Here is a 22,990-nt window from a genome sequence, read left to right as displayed (position 1 = left end):
TATATATCTCTGTGCACTCGACGCCTCGACGCGACTGTTGAATTCGAGAATATAGGAAATGTACTTACTGGCCGAAGGCATGACATTTATTTCCCAGAAGTCTCAGTCGTTAATGTAGTTTCCATTCGCTTGTCACTATATCGAGATTCCAATATATGCAATGCGAAAATAATGGAAGCTTTAAGATTTTTTGTTGAAATACGATCACAGTTTTCTTCATGATCAAACCCTCTCGAGTCTGCCGGCCTAACCTTGATCCTCGTCTCAAGGATGGCCTTTGAAATGGATAAACAAGATCAGAGGCATATCTGAGATTGCTTCTGACTGCGTATACACCACCGTTTATATCATTGTAAATCAATAGACTAGAAACAATATCTTCTTCGTAATCCATAAGACAATGAGAAAGGACAATTTAATTTGCACCTTGGGATTAGATTGGATTGTTGCACGATCTATTGGCTGGATGGGAATTGGATAAACTTTGATGATAATAATTTGTTACTTATTTATGAGTAATTGTTAGAATCAGTCCAATGTTCCTTGGATGATTTTTTTTTTTCGGTACAGTCGTAAAGAATTGTAAACTCGACTTGATAGGGAAAGTAAAAAAATCGTCTGCGAGAGAATTTTCCTAACCCCTAAAAACCGCTTTCGCTTTTTGTGGAGTAATCAGCTGTTGTTCAAAACAAGCTGGACTTGTAATTGCAGTAGCAATTAAAAAGCACCAAAAATTTCGACTTCAGGCACGACGAAACATCTCAAAGTGATTGAATTTCTATCCCAGAAACGAAGTAATGGATGTCATGGAGCCTAAATTAGTCTGGGTCGAAGGAAGATGTTATAGATTTTTTGAAAGTGATGCCTGGTCAGCAAAAGATCTTGCTTCAGCACCGTACGTAGAAGATTCGAATCCTCAAGAATTTTGCGATCTCAACGAAGATACTTGTCCCGTGGATATCGAAATAACACCCATAGAAGGTGGCAGATACAAACATTCCTTTTACGTTCCCAAGTGAGTTGTTCATAAACAATCTGTATGTGTTCAGAAATGCAGATGTTGTTTCCTGCGTTACATAGAAATGGTTTAATTTTTATTGCTGTCTCTTTTTGTTTTTTCTACGTTATGGATTTTTAAAACAATTGCATTGTATTTCAGTGTTTTCTTCAGATTTTTAATAGGACCTAATGGAGCTAATAGAAAGAAACTCGAAAGTGAAACTAAAACTACCATAAAAATCCCAAGATTGGGTAAAGATGGTGATGTAGGTAAAGAGAAATAGATTAATCCAATACTCGGAATAATAAAAATCACTATTCAGATACGTTTTGACCAATCGTAAAATCATATTTTATGATCTCATTTTATTTTCCCAATTCTAGTGATAACAAGCTCGAGCCGTACTGCCGTTCTATCGGCCAGGCATAGGATAGATTTGTTGGTCGAGAGTTCCAGGAAAAAACTCAGACCGACGCATTTTCTTGGCATACCCATGATCGACAAAACAATAGCGTCTAATTATGAGAATTTCAAAAATATTGTACTCAATGACACAGGGAAAACAGCTCGTGGTGTTCAGGAAGGAGTATTTCAGAAACCTGAAAAAATGCATTTAACGTTAGGAATGCTAGTTTTGGTGGATGATCAAGAAGTTCAGAAAGCGGTTCAAGCTCTTGAGGATTGCAAGGAACAGATAATAAAGTAATGCCAGTCAAAATGCTGCTTGCGGTTTTATCAGCTAAACATCAATTTCCTGTACTAAAACTTTCTTTATATATAATACCATTCCTATTACTATTTCCAGACCAATTCTCGAGAAAATAAAAAATCCAATTAAAATCAAAGCACAAGGATTGGAATGTATGAACGATGATCCCTCAGATGTTACTGTGGTTTATGGTAAAATCTGCAGTGACAATGACTTGTTGCAAGAATTGGCAGACAAAGTTGTCAATTTCTTTGTGGAGAAAGGTACAGTTATTTTGATCATGGCATCATGTATTCGTTGTTTTTTTAATGCAGAAAATGAAATTGTGGCATAAAATCTAATAACTCAACAATACTAATTGTTTGTTCATATACGAATTGAATAATTGCGAACATTTTTTGTAGATTTAATGAAGCAAGAGAAAGACAAAGTGAAATTACATTTGACAGTGATGAATTCAGCGTTTTTGTTGGACCACGAAGCAACGCATTATCAAAGAAAGGAAAAATTTGACGCAACCAACATACTCAAGGTAAAAAAAACTTTCAGCATCTCTTTGATTTTCATTTTTTTCGATTTATAATGATGCCCCTATATTGCTCGAATTATTGAGCATAAAAAGATTAAATAAAATGTTTCAGGTTCACACGAATTATTATTTTGGTGAATTGCCATTGAACACAATCCAACTGTGTAAACGAGGTGAAAAAGCTAAAGACGGTTATTATATTGTGACATCGAAAATCGACTTAACAAATAAAGAAGAGCAGTCAAATTGAAGAACACAAACACATTCAAATTTACATTTTATATTGATAGATGCTTATCAATGATTGTATTTTTCAGAGTTTTTCTTTTTGAATTTAATGAATTGTTATACTAGTATTACATAGCTATCAACGATCAAAATGAGGAATTTTTTTTTTTGCTAATTTTTCATCTGGTTCGAACATTGATTTTTTGGTTATAATCATTGTTACTTGATAAACCCAATATTTTTTGAACTGGCATAAGAAAATTTTTGTTCCAATATTTTAGATTATTGCATGAAGTTTAGTGTCTCTGAACCATCAATTTTCTTTAGCTTCAAAAAACGGATGATTTTTGAAATTTTGTACACCAATCAAATGAAACTAAAAGTTTCAGCGCAATTTTTTTCTAACGAGTAAGAGGCAAACTTGTTGGCAGGTTTTTTTCTTTTATTTCCCATCGTCGGAAATATTCGATGAGGCTTTCCTATATTTCAAGAAATACATATTTTGCAGTTTTTGTACATAATACGAGTGTGACAAAAGAAATGTTTTCGTTCTCGTGTCACAGCCATGTACCGAAGTGGTGAAGGTACTACTTGAAATATACGTTTCTATCTCGAAAACTTTTCATCACAAGTCGAATTTGTTTTTCTGAGTGTTTTTCTAAATATTATTTCGGCGTTCTGTCTATAAGTTGGTGTATATGTGTTTACTTTGTGGAAGAAAAACAGCGAGTGGAGAGGAGAAATGGGCGTGGCAATAATCTTAAAATCTTCATTGCGTGAGGGTTTTCGTTAGTCTTATCCAATATTTCGAAATTAGTGCTCATCAATTCGGATCAACTGTTAGAATGATAATTACATGACAAATATGAAAATTCAAATTATGTTGGGTAAAAGAAAACAAGTGTGAAGAACGAGATAAACTGCATGCGCCTGGTTCGTGGGCGGAGTAAAGGCGACTGTGACGTTATCTGCCGGGTATATGCGAGTGCAGTGTTGCCAACTTAGGGGTTTTCCCCCTAAATTTAGGGGCAACGCAGATGCCTAGGGGTTTTTTTAGGGGCAATTTTTTTTTGGGGGTTTTTTTAGGGGCAACTTTTTTCTAGGGAATTTTTTAAGGGCTACTCTCATTTCGAGTTTTCAAGTGTTCGGTGCGTGTTAAAGACGAAATATTCTACCGAGACCGAGACCGTGTTCCGATACTGTGAGTACTGTAAGCCCTATAGGGATGGTACAAGTAGACTACCGCGCCACTAGTGGTGAAAAGTGAAAATTTTTGGGGATCTTTTATCATTATTGTATTATTATTATATATATATATATTCAATTATTATGATTATATTTCAATCAAAGTATTGAAAGTGCTACCCCAAAAACTTATAAATTATGACATTAGAGGCGCCACGAGTACTTTCGACCTGCCCTCTATCGAATCTGCACCATCTCTATTCGCTCTGTGCGCGTGGGCGGAGCCAAAAATCTAATACTACTACACTAATAGTATTAGTGTGTTCATGCATACTGCCAGCGCCACCATAAAGGGGACTCCGGCGTTTTTGGAGGAATACGTATACACGACACACGCTCACTTTCAAAGTAGTATGTTTACGCGCACGGAGCGAATACCAAAGCAAATACTCGCAGTACTCACAGTCACAGTCAATATCGGAACACGGCCCGAGTCTCTTGATTCTGCTCGCTCGCGTACCTTCTCGGATTGCAAAGTAAGTCATTTTCGTTTTTTGAAGTATCAGCGAAAAAATAAAAAAGGTATTAATAATTCAAACTTATATTCAAATTCATTACAGCATGCCAAAAGAAAAAAACAAAAAATATCTGCAAAAATATGTAAAGTGTTGGGAGACCGATTCAGCGCTTCAAGGTTAGTTAACATGCATTTTCTAAATTCGAATAAAATATATATTCATTCTCAATTTTTTCTATTAAATATTATGTTTAATTATTACGCTCTGTCCGAACGACAAAACGGTTGTATGTAAAGATACATATAAAGATACGTGGAAGTTGAAAGTGAAAAACGAGGATCGAATGAAAATAGATTCAGTTTTTACGTTTACAAGATTATTAAACATAATCAACTCAAAATAATGATTGTTCCAATTCGGTTAGTTTAATCTATGAGATGAATGTTTACTACACAGGGATTTCTTCAAAGCTTGCAGATCAACCGAGGTTTTCAAAGTTTTTTCCTGAAAAAGGTAATTTAAGTTATGTGAACCAGTGTGTTCTGGTTCGGTTCGTAGAATGTGTTTGATTAAGAGCTTCATTTGGTGGTAGTTTCACTGGTTTCTTTTTTCCTTTTCATTCCAGGTAGTTAACCTCAATTTGATTCCATTTTCACCTCCTCGTCTTGCTTAGTTTCCTACAATTTTTCATCAGTATATAGACACTCGTACTCCTTCGATTCCTCTAATACTTTTAATGTTTCCTCCAATGTGTTTTCACCTAATGTTTTAATATTTCTTCAAGTATGCACTGTTTTAATTCTTCTTTATTTGTGATGGTCCGACTAACTATTTTAAACATTTGTTAATGTTTATATGGACTTTCGCAATTGATATTGATAAATATCATAATTTATTATTATTATTAAATGTCTTGTGGTTTACATTATAGGTTGGCTAGGGCCTGATCCAACTGATACATGTTCTGCGGTCTGCAAATATTGTCGAATATCGTTGAAAGCTCACAAAAAGGATTTGATGAACCACGCAAAGACAGAAAAACATAAAAAAGCTGTATCCTTGGACAAATCAGCAAAGACATTCGAACCGTTGACTTCAACATTTGAGCCAGTTCTGACAGAAGCAACGAAGATCGCCGAATTGAAAATTGCTGCATTTATTGCAGAACATAGTTCACTGCAGACTGTGAATCACATGATCGACATTCTGCCGCAGCTGGACCCTTCGTCACATATAATTTCGAATTTGAAACTCCATCGCACTAAATGTTCGATGTTGATCAAGAACGTCCTCGGGCCTTGTATGCTCCAAGAACTTATCCAAGAAATTGGCGACGGTCCATACTCACTCATAATCGACGAGAGTACTGATCTTTCAACGCAGAAGGTGTTGTGTATCATGTTGCGATTTTTCTCTTTCGAGAAACGAGAAGTGGTTACAACGTTTTATCGGTTAATCAAATTAATCGATGCCGATGCAAAAAGTGTGCATAGTGCCATTAAACTTCAATTAGAACAAGATGGTTTAAAAGTTGAAAATATGGTCGGCATTGGCGTTGATGGAGCGAGTGTGATGGTTGGAAAACACAACTCAGTTACAGCTTTGTTTAAGCGTGAAATAGATGACCTAATCGTTATGCCATGTGTTTGTCACTCACTTCATTTATGCGCTGAAAAAGCATCGGAAATGTTGCCTCGTCCATTAGAATTTTTGGTTCGAGAAACGCATAATTGGTTTTCTTACAGCCCCAAACGGTTAGAAAAATATAAGCTTTTGTACGAAACAATTAATGGTAGTGGAAAACCGAATAAAATTCAGGGTCTTAGCGGAACTCGTTGGCTTGCTCGATCCGAGGCTATCGATACCATCTTAAATCAGTGGGAAGAATTGCAATTCTTATTTTCAATTGCAAAATCAGAAGACAATTGTCACATGGCTGCTCAGTTATACAACATCATGATAAGGTTACCCTACAAAGCTTTTCTTATTTTTTTAAAATACGAACTGAAAAGTGTAACGCAATTAAATTTGCTTTTTCAAAGTGATTACGTAGAACCTACGAAATTACTTGAGGATCTTTTTTTGATGTTCAAAAACTTACTGCAAAAGCTCGTTGTACCATCGAGCTTGCAGAAATTAACTGACAGTGAATTGATCAATTTCGATTTTCAATCTTGTTTAATGCATACTTCAGCAATGTATTTTGGCTACGAGTTTCACGTCATTGCTCAAGATATTGAACCAACAGAATTATTGGATGTTAAAGAAAGGTGCAAAAAATTTCTCTGTACTTTGGCTCAAGAGGTTCAAAAAAGATTGCCGGACAACTTATCTATCCTAAAGACGATGGCCGATCTTCATCCTAAAATCGCATTATCGCGAATGAAACCCAGTTTAACAGGTATTATTGCAAAATTCCAACGCACTCACTTATACGGCAATAAGAATGAGACAGAGTCAGAATGGAATCAATTGCAAAATAAATCGTGGCCAAATACAGTCAATTCCGTTGAATTTTATTCAGCCGTTTTTGTAGATTATGATTCTGCTGGTCAAAAGCGATTTGAAAACATTGCCAAATTTTCAATGGCTCTACTTACACTTCCGATTTCAAATGCAAGTGTCGAACGCGCTTTTTCGACATACAACGTAATTAAAAATAAATTACGAAATAAGCTGTCTCTTGAAGTACTGCAAAGTATTATGATGGTACGGTTCACTTTACAAAGACAATCCGGATCTTGCGTCAAATTTGTTCCTTCTGCCCGTATGCTCGAAATGTTCAACGTTAGTATGTACGATTTCAAAAATGCAAACAATACTCAGAAACAATGTGATTCAGTCGATGTTGTCGACGAAATATTCGATAACTACATTGGCGAAATATGAAGACGCGGGAAAAAAATTCTTACAATAAAATGTCAATTGTTCTCTTATTAATTTGTTATTATAAATAACATTTTTCACTATTTGTATTTATTCCATTGTAAAAATTACATGGTGTAAATTAAATGATAATTTAATTCTCACTAAATGTTTTTTGTTCAATGTTTTTATTTTCCGATATTTTCATTAAATTTTCATTACAGGAATATTTTTTAGATTATTATAATAAAATTCATTATAAAAATGTTTATTTTTATTTAAAAGTATAATTTTAAGCAATATTCAATGTTACGAAGGAATATAGCGCTTCTTCAAAAATAGGGGTTTTTAGGGGGATTTCAGATGGATTTTGGGGGGGGACGGTCCGTAGGAGTTGGCAACACTGTGCGAGTGGCTATAGTGGCTCTGCTTTCAGGGGCTTATAAGGGGCACGCGGTTCTGTGTATCGTTACGTTCGTTGCATGTTCGAAGCTCATATGTTTTATGTTTTATGTTAAGCCGACAGTGTGTTTACTGATATACTGATGTTTACAGTGAGAACAAGTTGCTTTCTAGTTATGTAGCTCCGCAGTGTTTTGCGTAACCGGTGTAACTGACCGTTTCCCGAAGTTAATCCGCGTTAAACAAGAGTTCATCGTCTCGGGAAGGAATAAAGGATCAAAACAAAAAAGCAAAACTCCAGTGTCGTTAGATTTCCTTGTCACCTGAGAACTTCGTAAAAATATCCACGTAATCGGTATTGGCAAGTGTCACGCACAGTCGCAGACCGAGCCGTTTATTTTATTTCATTATTTTTCCTCTTCGTTGTTAAGACTCTGTCATTCGACGACGGTGCAAAACAAGTGCGCGAGTGGTGTCTTGTGTCGTGTCATTCCGTGCGCCCTGATACATCGAGCGAATATCTAAGTTGTTGCGATGGGTGATTGGTTTGCGTCGTAAAGAGAATAAAGTGTGCTGTTAAAGAAGAGTAAAGATCTTGAAAACAGAACGAATTTTGTCAAACGATAATTTGAAAAGTTTTTTGCACGTAGAAAGTATCAAATAAACGATAAAAATGATAAAGAAGTTGGCGAATTTGTGGTACGCGAGAAGCGAGTGTATGTCAATAACGAACGTTAGCAGAACTAAGTGCGCTATTGTTAACGATGAATTGTGATCTTAGTTTAGTGTTTCTTTCATTTCTTTACTCCTGCAACAGCCTCTTTTATATATTTTATCCGTTTCGGTATTCAACAAAGTGACAGCCAAAATAAATGGAGCAGATTCGGCCCGTGAATTTTTCGTCAATCCTCATCTCACACTAGAATCCGTATTTCCAGCGCGTTCAAATTATTGAATCGCGTACGAAAGAGGAAAAAAAAAGTTCGTGAATATCGGAAGGAAAGCAGAGATTTTTTTCCAATCGTGTATTCGTCGTTTTTGTTTTTCGTTGTCTTTTTATAATCTCGCAGCTAGTGGAATGGCAGCAGCCTTAAAGAAAAATCATTCACGTAGACGTCTCGCAGCGCTTACATTTCTCTCAAATATTTCGCTCGACGGTAGCCACCGTGACACTAATTTGGCACTATTGCCCCGCAACGGAGCTATTCACAAGCGAACACAGAGCGAAAGCAATCCTGTCTTTAAAGAGGGAGAATCCGTCGATTTTGATACTTCCACCGACGAGGCTGTTGATGGCTTGCCTGAAGAAAATCCAAACGTCGCTTGTACCAGAACTCATTTTGTACAGAATATTCAACGAGCCGGCGAGCATCATTCCGTCAGCTCAGATTCTGATGGCATCGCGACACCAGCTAAACTCTCCACTTTTCATGATTCAGACAGAAATCAAAATCCTTTTCCATCCGCATTACACGGAAGCTTCAGGGAACGGTAAAAATACTTTGCTATCGAGTATTCTGTTTGTATCACAAGTTTTCCTAACTACCGAAGAATGATGTTGAAGTTTTCATTGAAGCAATGCAATCCAATTCTATTCTACTTTCATCAGAATTAAAAAAAGAACATAAATATTCATTAATTTTCATCATTTTGGTAAAAACCTTCCAAAATTCTAAAAACAGATTATCCCAGAGATAACTTTAAAAGGTTGAACGTTGCAAATAAATTTTGGACTCCTTTAGAGAGAAAACAGGAATGAGACAGCAGTTTGATGAATCAAACTTCAGCATTGTTTTATTTCTTTCAAAACTGCTCGCAACGTCGATAAACATTTACGTTACAGAAACACCGGTGAAATTTAATTCCTGTTCCGTTACTTTGAAGCCTGCATCGTGCATTTAAATTTTACCAAGTTATTCCAATACTCTTCGTTTACTGCTCTCGTTAGACAGCTCGGAATGGAATTTAAAAAAATTAATTTCTATGAAATTCATTGCTTCATCGGTAACTCAATTTGAGTAACGAATAGAAAAATCAGTGTTTCTAATGACGAGCTGTTATCTGACAAGTCCAATGCTAATGTCAATAAAAATGATTTGTTAATCTGGATAGTTTGTTTTGCGATATCGTATCTCTGTCACGTAATCTTTTATCATTCATTGCTGCGGCATTCGAGGACAACAATCTTTAAAATTCCGGAAGCATTGTTCACATTGCAAAGATTTTGCACGTTTCGATCCTCGTTATAGTACGACCTTGACACTTTTATGTAACGATTAATCTCGTATTGTTCGTACGTCACGAAATACGATTATCGGAGATCATCGTGACGAGGTTTGTTTTACCAAGAGCACTACATTGACCACGTGTACCCCACGATCTCAGAAACTGCACTTATTTCAATGAGATAAAAAAAAATTATCACTACAGAGGAAAAAAACTAGAAAAAAAAAATGAATTACGAGGCGACGAGGGAAGAACGCGAACATCACTCGATATTTGGGCGTTCAGTCTCAGCTGAAAACTTGAATAATAACCAAAAGCTATTTAAAAATAACTCGACTTGTGTGAAAAGTCAGAGAAAATTTTGGCGATTCGATTAAAACAGTTTGGACGAAGTTGCGGAAAAGAAGTTGTTCTCTAATCATTTCGATTCTACGTCTTGGTAATAAACGAAAATTATCATTTTTTTTCTCAAGCAAGGACCCCCTTTTTGTCGAGTGCTTTCGATTGATTTTTCTCGATACAATGAATAAGGTGCTCGAAACTTTGAATATTAGTGAAAGCCGCGATAAATGAATTTTTAAAACCATTTTTCAATGTTCAGCTTATCGCGTAAACACACACGAGGCCTCGTCCTCTATTATCTATTTGGAGCATGCTTTCGTACAAGTGGATTTTTTATACTTCTAAAGATTCCGTTATCAGTTATCCTCAATGTATTCCGATAAAATGCAAAGACTTTGTACAAATCTCGTGTTGCCTGTTGAAATTCTAATCCGAGCGTGAAGATAAGGCAAATTAATATTTGCCATTGTAAAATAGAAGAATAAATGTTTCGAGTGTATTGACAATGGCGGTGAGGGCTTTGCAACGACTGATGAATTTTTACTTGTGGGGCTACCCCGCTACAAAATTGCTCACGCACATCTCTAATTCCTTGATGTCTCTCCAATCACACCGATCTAATTATGCTAACTGGATTATTACGGACTCCGCTGATACGAGACTGACGTAATCGTATTTATTCTGATTTTATCATTTCGACTTCGCAGCTCTTTATGACGGATTACTGTGGAGGGATTCGAATTTTATGACAGCTCAATTTCGAATCTTCAAAATTTTCAGTACTTCTCTCCTTTTTCTTTATTACTTTATTGGCTCGTTTCGGGGATTTGCGTTTTCACTTTTTGCTTTTTCACTTGGATGATTGATTTATTGGTTATGATGTTACCTTAAAAAAATACGCTGTTTATCCTTGTTATGATACTTTATCGAGTGCTCGTTATTTTTGAAGACTTTTTAAATGAGAGTGCAAAAAAATATTTATCCCCGCATCCATTTTTCCCCATACTCATAAATAAATGAAGATCTTTTCAAAAAACAAAAGAGGTCTTGAGTTAACCATAAAAACGAGTCGTTGTCGGTCGCCGATATTCGAAATCATCTTTTCCTAACAAAAGAAAGACGAAATGAAACTCGAGCACTTGAAATAAATGGAAAAAAATGTCGTTATTTTTATGCAACTATCAAGAAATGATGCTCGATTCAGAGAAAGTGGGATTGTCAATGACCTTTGAATGTTTTCGATCGTATTCACTGTGGATTTTCGTAAATAATCGATCGAGTAGTTTTCGTAATATGTCCACCGACCTCAGAAAAAGTGTTTTGAGGAAAACGCAGTTTTTTGGCCGATATCCTGGGAGTTTTTGTTCAAAACTCAATATTAAATATGAAAATAAAATTCGTAATGAAATCTTAAAAGTGACGATTTCGAGAACGCGAAAAATTGCTCTGATTTTGACCAAACTCGTTCGGGTCATTTATCTCACGTTTTTTTTATTTTTCTCAATAATTCAGTACCGGAACAACCGGCAGCGAATATTCTCTGCCGGAGAGGAGAGTTGGATCGTTGTACTACAAGAAGCGGATCGTTCATCAAACTTCAACTCTCTCGGAAGACATAAAACATCATTACAACAGTAGCACCGAGAGTATCGGATCCTTGCGATCAAAATCGATATCACAAACTTCGAAGCCGAAAATAAAAGGCTTGAACAACGTTCAGACCGGTGTTCCGAACGCGGTGATAATACCGGAAGTAACCCGCGAATTGCGTATGATGCAACGTCCGATAAACGGACACAAATTCGGCAACGATAGGCTCGTACTCGTTTCAGCAAAGAGAGTTCCCTTTCTCGTTTTTTCGGCACTACCTTACAGCAAAGGACAACGTACAAGTTGGTAAGGAATATTCGCTTTTTAACAAATTCACGATCATATAGCATCCAACAATTCGAATTTTTAACGGATTTTATGTTTTTTGTTTTCTACTTTTTCTAACCTCGATTCCACCGATTTTTCGCAACTTCCTATTCACCCACATCCGAATTTTCGTTCATTTTTCTCAATATTTCATTTCGAAGCTCGATTTCTGCTTCAACGTTTTTCATTGGTCTTCGAAAATAGACGATTTTGAGAAAAGTGTTTATTGAAAAGTCAATTTTTTTTCGGGACAAAAGAAAATCTGCACACTCTAATTAGAAAGTTATGCAAAATTTTGAGTCAAATTCCATTCAAAACTTCGTGCCATTCTTTCGTCTTACTCATCTCGTACTGCTCATACGATTTTTCGGAAGACTATTCCACATCTTACGAAAGATTTTCCTCTTATGATTAGCGGCCAAAGTACTTCGGGTAGTACACCTGTCTTCAGACACTATGCGGTATCTAATCCAATATTACGAAGGTATTGGAAATACAACAATTTCGACATTAAGAGATAAAGCTTCTTTCTTGTATTTTTTTGGGTGCAACGAAAGTGTTTACTTATCATGATAGATTTTGTGCAATAAATGTTTTTTTTTTTTAGATAAAAACAGAGTTGGACACTTTGAAGTGACATGTGATAATACCTCAGAATTTGGGGTTACATTTTGGCAATTTCCAATGTTTAATTTTTTTATTGAACTATGTACTCTTATGGTTTCCCAACGATTCCTTGTTGGAAGGGCTGATTTAATCCAGTTTCCAACTTACAAATTTTCCAATTACTTTTGCATTAGTTCAAATCAACAAAATTTTGCTCAATATTCATCGATTTCCATTGAATAAGAATATTGTCCAATTCTGTAAGGAGAGTTGACAAAAAGAGTGAGGGTGTTCAGGCATATGAAGAAACAATTGAACCTAAAGACATTCATTTCTTTTAGGTCCGAGCTACGAAGAGATACCGGACGAAGGAGAAACACTTCGGGTCCTCGACCCCTCTCAGCAATAAATGACAATTTGGATCCTTTCGGTTTGCTGGGGGTCGAAAGAGCTAAAGATGGACAAGTGAGGAATTTGGCTAGCATATTTATTTCTCTTCTTTCCATTCGGTGAAGTTCATCTTGACATTTGTTTTTTTTTTCAGGAAATCTCTTACGGTCAGCTCCTCGTGCCGTCGAGACAGTTTCAAAAAGACCGAAAACTCCCAATCGGCGACACAGAGGCCATAGATTTTATGCACGTGGTTCCAAACAAGCATCATGTGGTATCAAGGTACCCTCAGAAGATTTTCCATATCTTTATTGCACAGTCTAACCGTCAGAAGTAATCCCACCAGCAGAAAAAGAAAGAAAAATAAAATATAAATGTATCTCGCATGTTGTAAATGAGGAACTTTCACAAAGCATCCTATCTGCAAAAATAATCTTTCCTAACTCTCATACTTTCATAAATCTGCACATTTTTAAGCAAATGTTACATTATCATTGCAAGTCACCTCATAAATGTATCTGAAAAGTGCCAGCTGCAAAATAGTAACGTGGTGCAACAATATCTTTCCAGGACGAAAACTATAACGTGGAATACGGATCATACCAAGTGGTAAAAACAAAAACAAAATCGTAATGTTCACGAACAGAATGAAAAGTGTAGTAAAGTGTGGTAGCAACATAAATGTGTATATTTATCTTCAGCGCTGTTTTTTTGGATCTCTTGATAATCAAAAAGTAGTTTATCACTGCAATATTTTGTGCTTGGGCCATTGGAAACTGATTCTGAGTCGTTGACGTTAATTTTCCATTATTTCTGTCAAATATCTGTAGTCGTTCGAAAAGGTATGAACTGTCTCGAATAATAACGTAGAGCCTCGAATAACCACTAATGGTTTCAAGACTGTTCTGGCCAATCGAGGAATTTTTACACTATTTTGAAACTGCTGTATCACCAAAGAGATGAAATACGAAAAATGCATCGCGATACGAACATCATTTTTCAATATTTGTTGAGCAATACTGCATGATAAGTTTGGTTCGAAAAGTGATTTAATTGAAAGTTTTCGGGCTAATTGTCGTTAAGCAATCGCAAGTTCTGGAAATATTGATGGTAGTGGCTTATTCGCATTCAGAATTTTCATTCGTCATTTATCACTCACTGGACAAAAATTGTCAATAGGAGTATAGATTATTCGTTCAACGACTTTGAACCCCTTCGATTTTTCTTGAATAAAATATTTTTTTCAAATCCCAGAAGCTTTTTCGCGAATTAAATCAAAAACTTGTAATTTCGCACGGTATTTGTCGAATTACCACGTTTTGCATTAAGAAATCTTGGATTAATTCGTTATATTTTTGTATTGCCCTTTAAAAAATACTCTTGAAAAAATTTTCGTTTCATTACAGATATTTAACTGGACGCGAAGATCATGCATTTCGTTGTAGTTAGCACCGCTATTGTGTACACTGTGCAATTTGATTTCGACAGCACTTTTTTTAAATGGATATCGAACATGCGGTATCACGTGAAAATTTCTTTTTCTTGGAATTGGCAAACAATAACGATGTTTTCGAACATTTCGATTTCAGGTGCTTATCCTATGATAACGCGGTGCTCAGACCTCAGCACGCGGCTCCTGAATCACCACCTATGTCCCTCGTCACCGAGGGCAAAAGTTAGTTGCTTTCTACTACAAAAAATAAACAGAATAATTTTTTTTTTACCGCCAAACAGTTCTTTACACTTTTCTTATTGCTTTCAGCTTTCGATTGGGACGATCAATGTCTACAATACAATCCGAACTTATTGGACGACCCGGAACTTATTGCGGGCAAACATCGTACCTTGCTAACATTCACGTCTTATATGGTATTTTTTAAATATTTGCATACAAACATTTAAAAAATCGAATCGGTATATAAAAAAGGCGAAACGTTCATTTAACTAATGAAAAAATAATTTTTTTCCTCCAGGCTTCGGTTATCGACTACGTTCGACCGTCAGATTTGAAGAAGGAATTGAACGATAAATTCAAAGAAAAATTTCCGCACATCCAATTGACTTTGAGTAAACTCCGAAGGTTAATAAAAATGAAATAATGTTTAATCCATTCGAAAAAACGAATCTGCTTTTTAACGTGCTTTGATTATTTTTTCTCATAGCTTGAAACGAGAAATGCGAAAAATTGCGAAAATGGAATACGGCATTGATCTCCTCACTGTCGCAATGGCGTACGTTTATTTCGAGAAGCTCATATTGCGTAACATCGTCACCAAGCAGACGAGAAAATTATGTGCCGGTGCTTGCCTCCTGCTCGCAGCTAAACTCAACGATGTTAAGGGCGACATACTCAAATCGTTGATAGAGGTGAGTGTTCAATTTCATGCACGGAAATTTTGTACAGTCCTTCATTCGGACTGTGCAAAGTTTCGCTTTCGATACAAACAGGCCTTGCCCCTGTCGAGTCTCGACTCTCAAATCTTTTTTATACTTGGCAACGAGACTCCGTCGCGATTTTGGCAGCCAAAATAGGCACTGCGGAAAGCCTACGATAACATCGCAAGAAAAGGATTTTCTACTGAATTTTTCAATTCAAATATTGATACTACGGTATCGATGTTTATTCATGAAATTAAAAGTTGAAAGTCACGAAAAACGTGGCAATTTTTCGTGAACTTCCGTCCGAAAAAAATCATCGATTTTCACCGTGAATGATGATTCTTCGTTGCAGAGAACCGAAAGTGTCTTTCGACTCAACCACAAAGATCTCATAACCTCAGAATTCGCAGTGCTCGTTGCTCTGGAGTTTGGACTTCATGTACCAACATGGGAGATATTTCCTCACTATCAGCGTCTCATATACGAGTCTTGACGTTGCGTCGTGCCGATGCTTTCGCGCAGAAGTAGAACGCTCTCATCATGAAAAAATTCAATGAAAAAAAAGGAATAAAAAACCCAATAAATCCGAAATGAATGAGACAAGAATTTTGCTCAAACACATGGAAAAATCGAGTTCGTGTTTGCAAAGATCATAGCAATAAAACTGCTGCGTTTCTTGAGCAGTTCAACAGATACAATCCAAACAAACAAAAAAACAAGAAAAACGAAAAAAAAAACAGGAAAATAATAAAAAGATTAGCAGTTCTGCGTAGCGAGAGTCTCGGGTGCGATAATTTTAATAGCTGGATTTGTAAGTAAGTGAAAAATAGGAGGAAAATCTGTACGAAAGATAACAGACGAAATATTAATAATACGAAGTTTTGTACGTTTAAGAACGGTGATGCGCTGCTCAATATGTCGAGTACTGAGAACTGATAATTGGTTTGCACGCGTTTTAAAGAGTAAAACGATGTCAATGGGGTTAATAGAATAATGGTGTCGATTGTTTGATATACGAAAAGTACTTACTCAAATTTTGTTGGCATATTATTTTTCTTGTGTTGAAAATGACGCTGATTTCGACGCTGATTTATCGTTATGAATTTCAAAATTATTTAAGCAGCGAAATGCTGATAACTTCTCATGTTTAAACGTTTTTTTTACCACTTATGTTCTTTATTTTCGAAAGGTAATGAAAAACAGTATAAGCGACTTCTCCGCTCTGACGTGGGATAAATTTTGATGATACCTTCGAGACGGTGGCGCAGAAAGGAATAAAATGTATTAACAATTTTCGACTGCTGTCCTGACGGAAATCCCGAGGGCAAATCATCAAAAAAATATTTGTAATTGATGTTTGTAAAATTGAAAAGGAGTCGCAAAAACTTTATTTGTATAGTGCGAAAGTACGAAACTACTCTTATCGTTGTCAGTCAATTGTCGTAGCGATTTTACCGTGAATAAGATAAATACGCGGTGTGCGTTTTTCGTTTTTTATATCATTTGAACACAGGAATTTTCATGGTCTACAAGACTCTAAATTCGCGTACTTTTTAAAATGCATTTTTATCGCAGAGCAATATACGTATTTTTCTCACAAAGAATACAAAGAGAATCGAACAAACAGTTGAGAAAGAGCTTTAGCCTGAGAAAAACGTCACGAAGTGAAATTTGTTACGAGTTTTTCGAAGCATTCCTACGTAAATGTCACTGTCAATCATCAATGTCCATCATTCTCGTCTTTCGAAATTACAATTAAACGCCCTTTCGATTTATTATTCGCTCAATTACGTTTGTTCACGTCGTTTCTGCTTCTACACGTGAATTGCTCAAATTCGTCGTATCGTCGATAGTTTTTAGTTCGGCGAATTTCTGTAATAGCTAAAGAACGATAGCAGTTAAAGAAAAGGGAATATTCGCTGAACCAAAGTAAAGCTGTGTATAAAACAGCATCGCCTTCGCCACATATCCTCGCTAAAAACTCTTCGACCGTCATAATAAAATCTGACGTCACTTTCTCGGGACAGACAATTTTATGGGCTTTTGCATCAGCACACAAAAAGACGAAACTCACACAATCATGAAAATAATCAAAGGGGCCCAATTGTTCCATTCGCCCATGACTTTTCCCGTAAAGGGGGTCAAATCGGCTGAAATATACATTTTTTTAGAAGCGTTTGAAACATTCGAATCAAGGGTAAGAGAGGCGTGACGATTTTTTAATCAACTAATGTCATTTGTAATTCACTCAGGATTAGAAGAATTCGAAATAAGAAAATCGAATGAAAAAAATTCCTCTTCTCGTTTTGTCATTGTGTTTCGTTCGTTATTCTTCGTTTTTACGTCTGTATCGATTAGTTTTCAACGTGGTTTAATGCTTTTGTTACATAAATTGTTAGTTTCTTGATTTCGTGTATAAAAATGTACAAAGAAACGATTCGTTGGGCTTTATTATGGCGTTAGTTTCTCATTACAGCCATCCGTGTACATATGTAAACCTTTTTTGTTGTCTAAGTACGTATCGTGCCCAGAATAACTGAAATTCTAGTGCCCGAACTTCCCTTTCGTCGTTTTATTAACAGCTAACGAACACTTGAAAATGAACTTTGATCAGGACGACTTTTTTCATGTCCTGCGAATAGATAATCGATCTACTAAGTTCACTGCTCGATTTTTCAGTTTCATTCAAACTTCTTCAGTTTGCTGAATAAGAGAGGGAGAGAGATTGAATTTCAAATATTTATGTACGGAGTTGAGTGAGTACAAAAATAGCAATCACAAATCGTCGTTGGTGTTGCAAGTGTGTCTCTGTTTATCTGAAAAACGATTTTTGTACAGAAAAATCAAGCAAATATTCCTCTCGAAACCCTTTTTTGGATTCGACTAAATTTGAAAGAAAAAAAAAAAAACATTTCTTAAAATGACTAATCTCCACAAAATTTTCATTCACGAACAAGTTGGATTTACTCCCGTCTTTGGATTTTAGAAAAAAAATGATGAATCATCGTTCTTCTGGCATTGAACACGTTGCAACATCAACAACAACAATATTATGAGTCTCGATAAACGCATTTAATGGGGAATAAACGCGATGTATTGATGTATTCTAGTCCGTTAACTACATTTTGTTTTTTCATTTAATCGGCCAGATCATTGATCGAATAATCAATGGTGATTGCTCTTCGATTAAATCTTTATAGCGTCTATATATTCTATGGAATTTATACGTTACGATTATACATATTATATATTCTAGTATTTAATCCTTAGAGTGGCGGCGTAGTGATTGTAACATGTAAAACAATAAATAATGTAGGATATTTGGATAAAGTAAAGAAAAGTGGGCGACCTACGTCAATATCTGGCATCACTGTGATTGGCGATTAACAATAAATAACATTTTCATCGCAACTCCATTATCGTCTACTGCTCAGTCTCTTTTTCGTTTTTACTGCTTTATTTACACTGGAAATACGAATGTTCGAGCGTTTTAATTCTTCATCTTTAGCGACGTTTTGGCTAGAGTCTTTTTCCTCGATCTCGTGATGCTCAGAGCTCGATTCCTTTCTCATTTTTCTTTGCAACACCAATCGTTTTCCAGCCTCGATGAATATTTCCAAAAATTCGAGGAAGCTCAGCTGGAACAAGACAGTTCGTCGCTTCCTTTCGTTCGAAAAAGTCTGAAAACTGGTTAAATGTTTGTTAATTACCTCGTACTGTATGTTGATTATTGCTCCGGTTTCAGAGTCTCTAATCATCGGACAAACGCTGCTCATTATGTCAATGAATGCTTTACTTCCTAGTTCTCGAAAAGCGTGCAAAGAATTATCTGGAATGTGTCAAAATGTCATGAATCGAAAAACCAGTTTTTTGCTAATGCAATGCGACACTGAACTGGACTTTTTTCTCACCCGAACGATCGTTGCCTTCGATTGAAATCAAACGAGGTTTTGGCTGGAGCAATGACGTTTCGTCGTTTATAAAAAAACTGAGCTTTTCTCCCACCGTCACAGAATTTCTACCTCCCATTAGGAATTCTGGCATGCTCGTTTCAGCGGGTAAAGATTCTGACGAAACTTTCAGATTCTCGCCGCCTGCTTTAAAAAATTCGAGCATCGTTAAAGTACTTTTTACGCGAAATCGACTCCAATTTTCAGCATAAACTTTCATTATTTCGTAACGAAGAGCACAGCTCATGATCGGGCGGCATTTCGAAGATATTTTCTGACAAAAACTTTGTAAAACGATTTTTTCTTCGAAAACTCTAAAAAAAGGATTGTCGCTGGGAAAATTGGAGTTGTTTATGGCTGGAGTAGAAAAATAATGATGGAGGAACCTCGAATGGGGAAAACAGCATTCAGCAATTGTCGCGCCGAGTGGGACAAGCCAACGGATTCGTACAACTCATAAACCGGGTACAAAGGAATCAAATCGCGTTCGGGTCCGCACAAAACCCCTGGAGGAGCGAGGAAACGATGAGGACAAAAAGGGCGAGCGAGTTTCGAGTGATCACGAGTTATTTTTACGAACCGGTGCATTTGCCAACATTTTTGTAAATGTCGTTAATCAAAAAGGTGTTTAAACCGTTTGCCAGCTTTCCAGGATATCCGGTGGTGGCATCGTGCTCTCCGTTTTTCGTGTAAAAGTGCCACGAGACTTCGAGAAACGCGTGAATCAACTGCCAGATCTCAATCCTTTCGAAAGGACACGAAGAATTTCCCATCAGCGTCGATTCGTTGGCAGCTGGTGAAGAAACAAGAGAAAATTCATTTCTGCAGGGTTCCTTCGCGAAATCGTGTACCGATCGTGACCTTGAATTTGGTTAATCAAATGTAAGTTAAGAGTCTATTCGATTTTGACACTTCCAGTAAATTTGGTCGGTGGATCGATTACAATGGGGAATTCAGAATAGTGTTACACTTACCGAGATGATTGTCGATTTGTACGAGACTGAGAAATTTTTTATGTACTCCACAGTCTCGCCACAGCTGCCACAGTGCGAGTCTGCTCATAGAGAGTCGACACTTGGGCGTTACGTTTGCAAAAATTTTCGCATAATCGTCATAAATTTTTCGTATTCGAGGCATGTGCGTAGTGATGCAATTGTACGTCCAGTATTTTTCTTTTTCCAGATTCATTTCCATTTCGGAGATTTCGGAGTCTGACGTCTTCACTGGAACATTTTGACGCCTCGATCGAGCAACCGTGGTCGGATTTTTCGACGTTGGAGTCAAACTCGAGTTCAACACTTTTGGGGGGACGGTCGACGGCTCCGCTTCTTCCCGAACGTTCGATTTTACTCCACTTTCGCTGAGACAACGACACGACTCGTTCTCGCAGACTCCACATCTGCCTTTGGTCTCGGACCTCTCCGAGGTCAAAGAAACGAGGGAGACTGAACTTGGACTGCTTTTCTTCGGTCGCAAGCGATCGAGGTAATGATCGAGAGAAACGTGCTGCTCCGGCTGTGCAACCGTCGTCGTACAAGCTTCCAACAACTTGTCAGTCTTCTCGGTCGATCTGCAAGCACCGAAAGCACTCACGATATTTTTCGAAAGAATATTTTTTTTGAGACAATTTTCTTACTTCATCCCGGGCCCAGTTCCCCGGCCACTTTTGTCGACGTTCTTCGATTCTGCTTCGCTCTTCCCTGCTCGACTCTCGGGCTTGCCGAGAGCTTGCAAAATATCGTTTTCGAAAAGCACCTCAGTGATCTCGCCGTTATTGCCTGCAACAAGAAAATCGTCAAGCAAATCTGTCGAGCCACGAAATCATGCGGTTTCTCACCGATTATTGTACCGGTTCCATGCTTTTTATTCTCCCTCCATTCCCCCGAATACCTTGCACCCCCGACCGAGTTCAGAGTTATTTGGCCTGAATCATTTTATTGGGGCTAATTTAATTATCTTCTTTCCTCCCCTTTAATTAGCTCGATAAACGATTTACCTCTACCGGTACGAGTTCCCTCCTGCCATTCGCCCATGTAACACGCTTCCTGCGGCCAGCTCAATGTCTTGTTCAAAAAACCGTTCCACGTGTACTCTCCATACCTGTAAAATGAGAAAATTTCGTTTAACAGCATTTTTATTTTCGAATTTTCAATTTGATCTAAATTCGTCATTTTTTTTATTATTGTTCAGTATTTCATTATATATTTGAGTCGCGAATTCGTAGTTTGTTCCTCATATTCGGTCGAATTTTGAGGAAAAAATGAAGAAAGTACCCATGCATTGCTCCGTTTTTCCATTCTCCTCGATAAACGTCACCGTTGGGCCAGGTCATCGTGCCCGTTCCGTGTCGAAACGCTCCTTTCCATTTGCCCACGTAACGCGAGCCGTTCGGATAATTACGAATTCCGGAACCCTCGGGTTTGTCCATTATCCAGTCACCGTCGTACGAACCAACGTCGATGTAAGTGAAGTATCTTTATCGATAACGAAAACCCCGAAAATGCATTTTATTCAAGAGTAATGGCAACAGAAAATAAAAAACGTTGAAAAACAAGGCGATAAAATTGGCTCGCAACAAAAATTTGCCGAGTCATTCGTCTGGCTTCCCAGGACGTTTTTAAATGTCAGCCGAATAATTGGGGTTTCGGTTCCTGGTTTTCTGACTTCTCAAGTGAAGCAAAGATACGAGATTCATTTTACTATAAAAGAAGCGAACCCTGTTCCATGTTTTCGATCATGTTCCCAGTGACCGAGGTACAAGAAGCCACGATCTTTGTCAAGCATCATGCCTTTTCCGTGCCGATAACCGTTCTCGAAGTCTCCCTCGTACCAAGCTCCATTCGGCCACTCGATGCGGCCCTTGCCATGGATTTTATTGTCTTCGAAGTGCCCCTGTACGAGTGTTTCGAAAATGCTAAAAAACTCGGTAATAATTCTGGAAAATCGCATCATCGTTTCGCGACTCGAGTGAATATTTTTTTTTCCTTTTTTTTCTACAATTATACTCGCTGTGTATTGAGCTCCGTTACGCCACCGATAGACGCCGTGGCCTTCCATTTTTTTCCTGCTTATTCGTCCCTTGTAAGAGTTCCCATTGACGAAAGTGATTTCGGCCGTTTCGTCCGGCGCGATCAACTTCCAATCGGAATCCAATTTCTCACTGACAACCGATGACTCGTCCATTTTGAGGGATTCGCCCCAGTTTTCGTCCCCCTCGTCCTCCGGCTCCTGATGGCTCGAGTCTTTGGTTACGATCGTTTTGCGGATGTACGTGCCTTCCCGGCTTGAATGAACATTCAATGATCACCGAATCGTCGAGGTGGATGCAAACGTCTTGTGCAATAAACCGGGGTGATTACCTTTCCACAAAATAGTTCATGAGATCGTTGTACATCAAATAAATAAAGTCATCTTTCCAGCCGTACTTCCGGCGCTGCTCTGCAAGTATGTCGTCCAGCGGGAGTTCCGTTTCGTCACTTTTTTCTTCAACTTCATCTCCGGGCGTTGATAAATTTTCCTGCTTTTTTGTTTCTTCTGCCTCCTCGACGCGCCTGCGAGCCAATTTCGCTTGGTGCTTCGCACATTTTTCGTCCACGTTTGATTCCCGGCTTTGTTTTTTCTTTCCTTTCGGCATGTCGTCGTCGGGATCGAAGATTATGATGACTGAGCACAAAGTTCTCGAGCGGTCTGTGATTCCGGAATTTCCATGGCAGCGAGCTGTCAACTGTCAGCGGGCTGTCGTGT

At 37.5% G+C, this 22,990-nt stretch overlaps 4 protein-coding genes across 9 annotated transcripts; 3 read left to right on the top strand and 1 right to left on the bottom strand.

Moving 5' to 3' along the window:
• The first annotated feature begins 200 nt into the window (after window positions 1–200).
• On the top strand, window positions 201–3,097 carry LOC122410444 (activating signal cointegrator 1 complex subunit 1). 2 transcript variants are annotated; one of them, XM_043418576.1, is made up of 7 exons: window positions 201–352; window positions 747–1,015; window positions 1,160–1,269; window positions 1,384–1,702; window positions 1,806–1,972; window positions 2,114–2,241; window positions 2,351–3,097. In XM_043418576.1, exons 2-7 carry the CDS (start codon window positions 798–800, stop codon window positions 2,486–2,488), a joined length of 1,080 nt encoding a protein of 359 aa, XP_043274511.1. In that variant the 5' UTR covers window positions 201–352; window positions 747–797; the 3' UTR covers window positions 2,489–3,097. The 2 variants fall into 2 exon arrangements, with proteins under 2 accessions (XP_043274511.1, XP_043274512.1); XM_043418577.1 differs by having other exon boundaries at window positions 202–352; window positions 788–1,015.
• Window positions 3,098–3,859: 762 nt separating this feature from the next.
• On the top strand, window positions 3,860–7,105 carry LOC122410441 (uncharacterized). 3 transcript variants are annotated; one of them, XM_043418571.1, is made up of 4 exons: window positions 3,860–4,187; window positions 4,272–4,345; window positions 4,640–4,682; window positions 5,101–5,198. In XM_043418571.1, exons 1-4 carry the CDS (start codon window positions 3,978–3,980, stop codon window positions 5,107–5,109), a joined length of 336 nt encoding a protein of 111 aa, XP_043274506.1. In that variant the 5' UTR covers window positions 3,860–3,977; the 3' UTR covers window positions 5,110–5,198. The 3 variants fall into 3 exon arrangements, with proteins under 3 accessions (XP_043274506.1, XP_043274504.1, XP_043274505.1); XM_043418569.1 differs by having other exon boundaries at window positions 3,975–4,187; window positions 4,626–4,682; window positions 5,101–7,105; XM_043418570.1 differs by having other exon boundaries at window positions 3,976–4,187; window positions 5,101–7,105.
• A 365-nt stretch (window positions 7,106–7,470) lies between these two features.
• Window positions 7,471–18,707, top strand: LOC122410442 (CDK5 and ABL1 enzyme substrate 2). 3 transcript variants are annotated; one of them, XM_043418573.1, is made up of 11 exons: window positions 7,471–8,927; window positions 11,517–11,900; window positions 12,337–12,405; window positions 12,869–12,992; window positions 13,072–13,199; window positions 13,488–13,526; window positions 14,507–14,592; window positions 14,680–14,786; window positions 14,891–14,997; window positions 15,080–15,284; window positions 15,649–18,707. In XM_043418573.1, the coding sequence occupies exons 1-11, from the start codon at window positions 8,515–8,517 to the stop codon at window positions 15,787–15,789; spliced, it is 1,803 nt and encodes a 600-aa protein (XP_043274508.1). In that variant the 5' UTR covers window positions 7,471–8,514; the 3' UTR covers window positions 15,790–18,707. The 3 variants fall into 3 exon arrangements, with proteins under 3 accessions (XP_043274508.1, XP_043274510.1, XP_043274509.1); XM_043418575.1 differs by lacking the exon at window positions 12,337–12,405 and having other exon boundaries at window positions 7,472–8,927; XM_043418574.1 differs by lacking the exon at window positions 13,488–13,526 and having other exon boundaries at window positions 7,472–8,927.
• Window positions 17,632–22,522, bottom strand: LOC122410440 (uncharacterized). Its single transcript, XM_043418568.1, has 10 exons — window positions 21,963–22,522; window positions 21,520–21,720; window positions 21,243–21,346; window positions 21,084–21,170; window positions 20,883–21,024; window positions 20,221–20,816; window positions 19,827–20,039; window positions 19,208–19,390; window positions 19,007–19,125; window positions 17,632–18,934 (listed from the first exon to the last, which is right to left on the bottom strand). Exons 1-10 carry the CDS (start codon window positions 22,427–22,429, stop codon window positions 18,713–18,715), a joined length of 2,334 nt encoding a protein of 777 aa, XP_043274503.1. The 5' UTR covers window positions 22,430–22,522; the 3' UTR covers window positions 17,632–18,712.
• Window positions 22,523–22,990: the final 468 nt, after the last annotated feature.

This window comes from Venturia canescens, chromosome 5, assembly GCF_019457755.1.
Source record: "Venturia canescens isolate UGA chromosome 5, ASM1945775v1, whole genome shotgun sequence".
Classification (NCBI taxonomy): domain Eukaryota; kingdom Metazoa; phylum Arthropoda; class Insecta; order Hymenoptera; family Ichneumonidae; genus Venturia; species Venturia canescens.
Note: the sequence above shows the minus strand (reverse complement) of the source record. Positions and strands in the feature narration are given on the sequence as shown.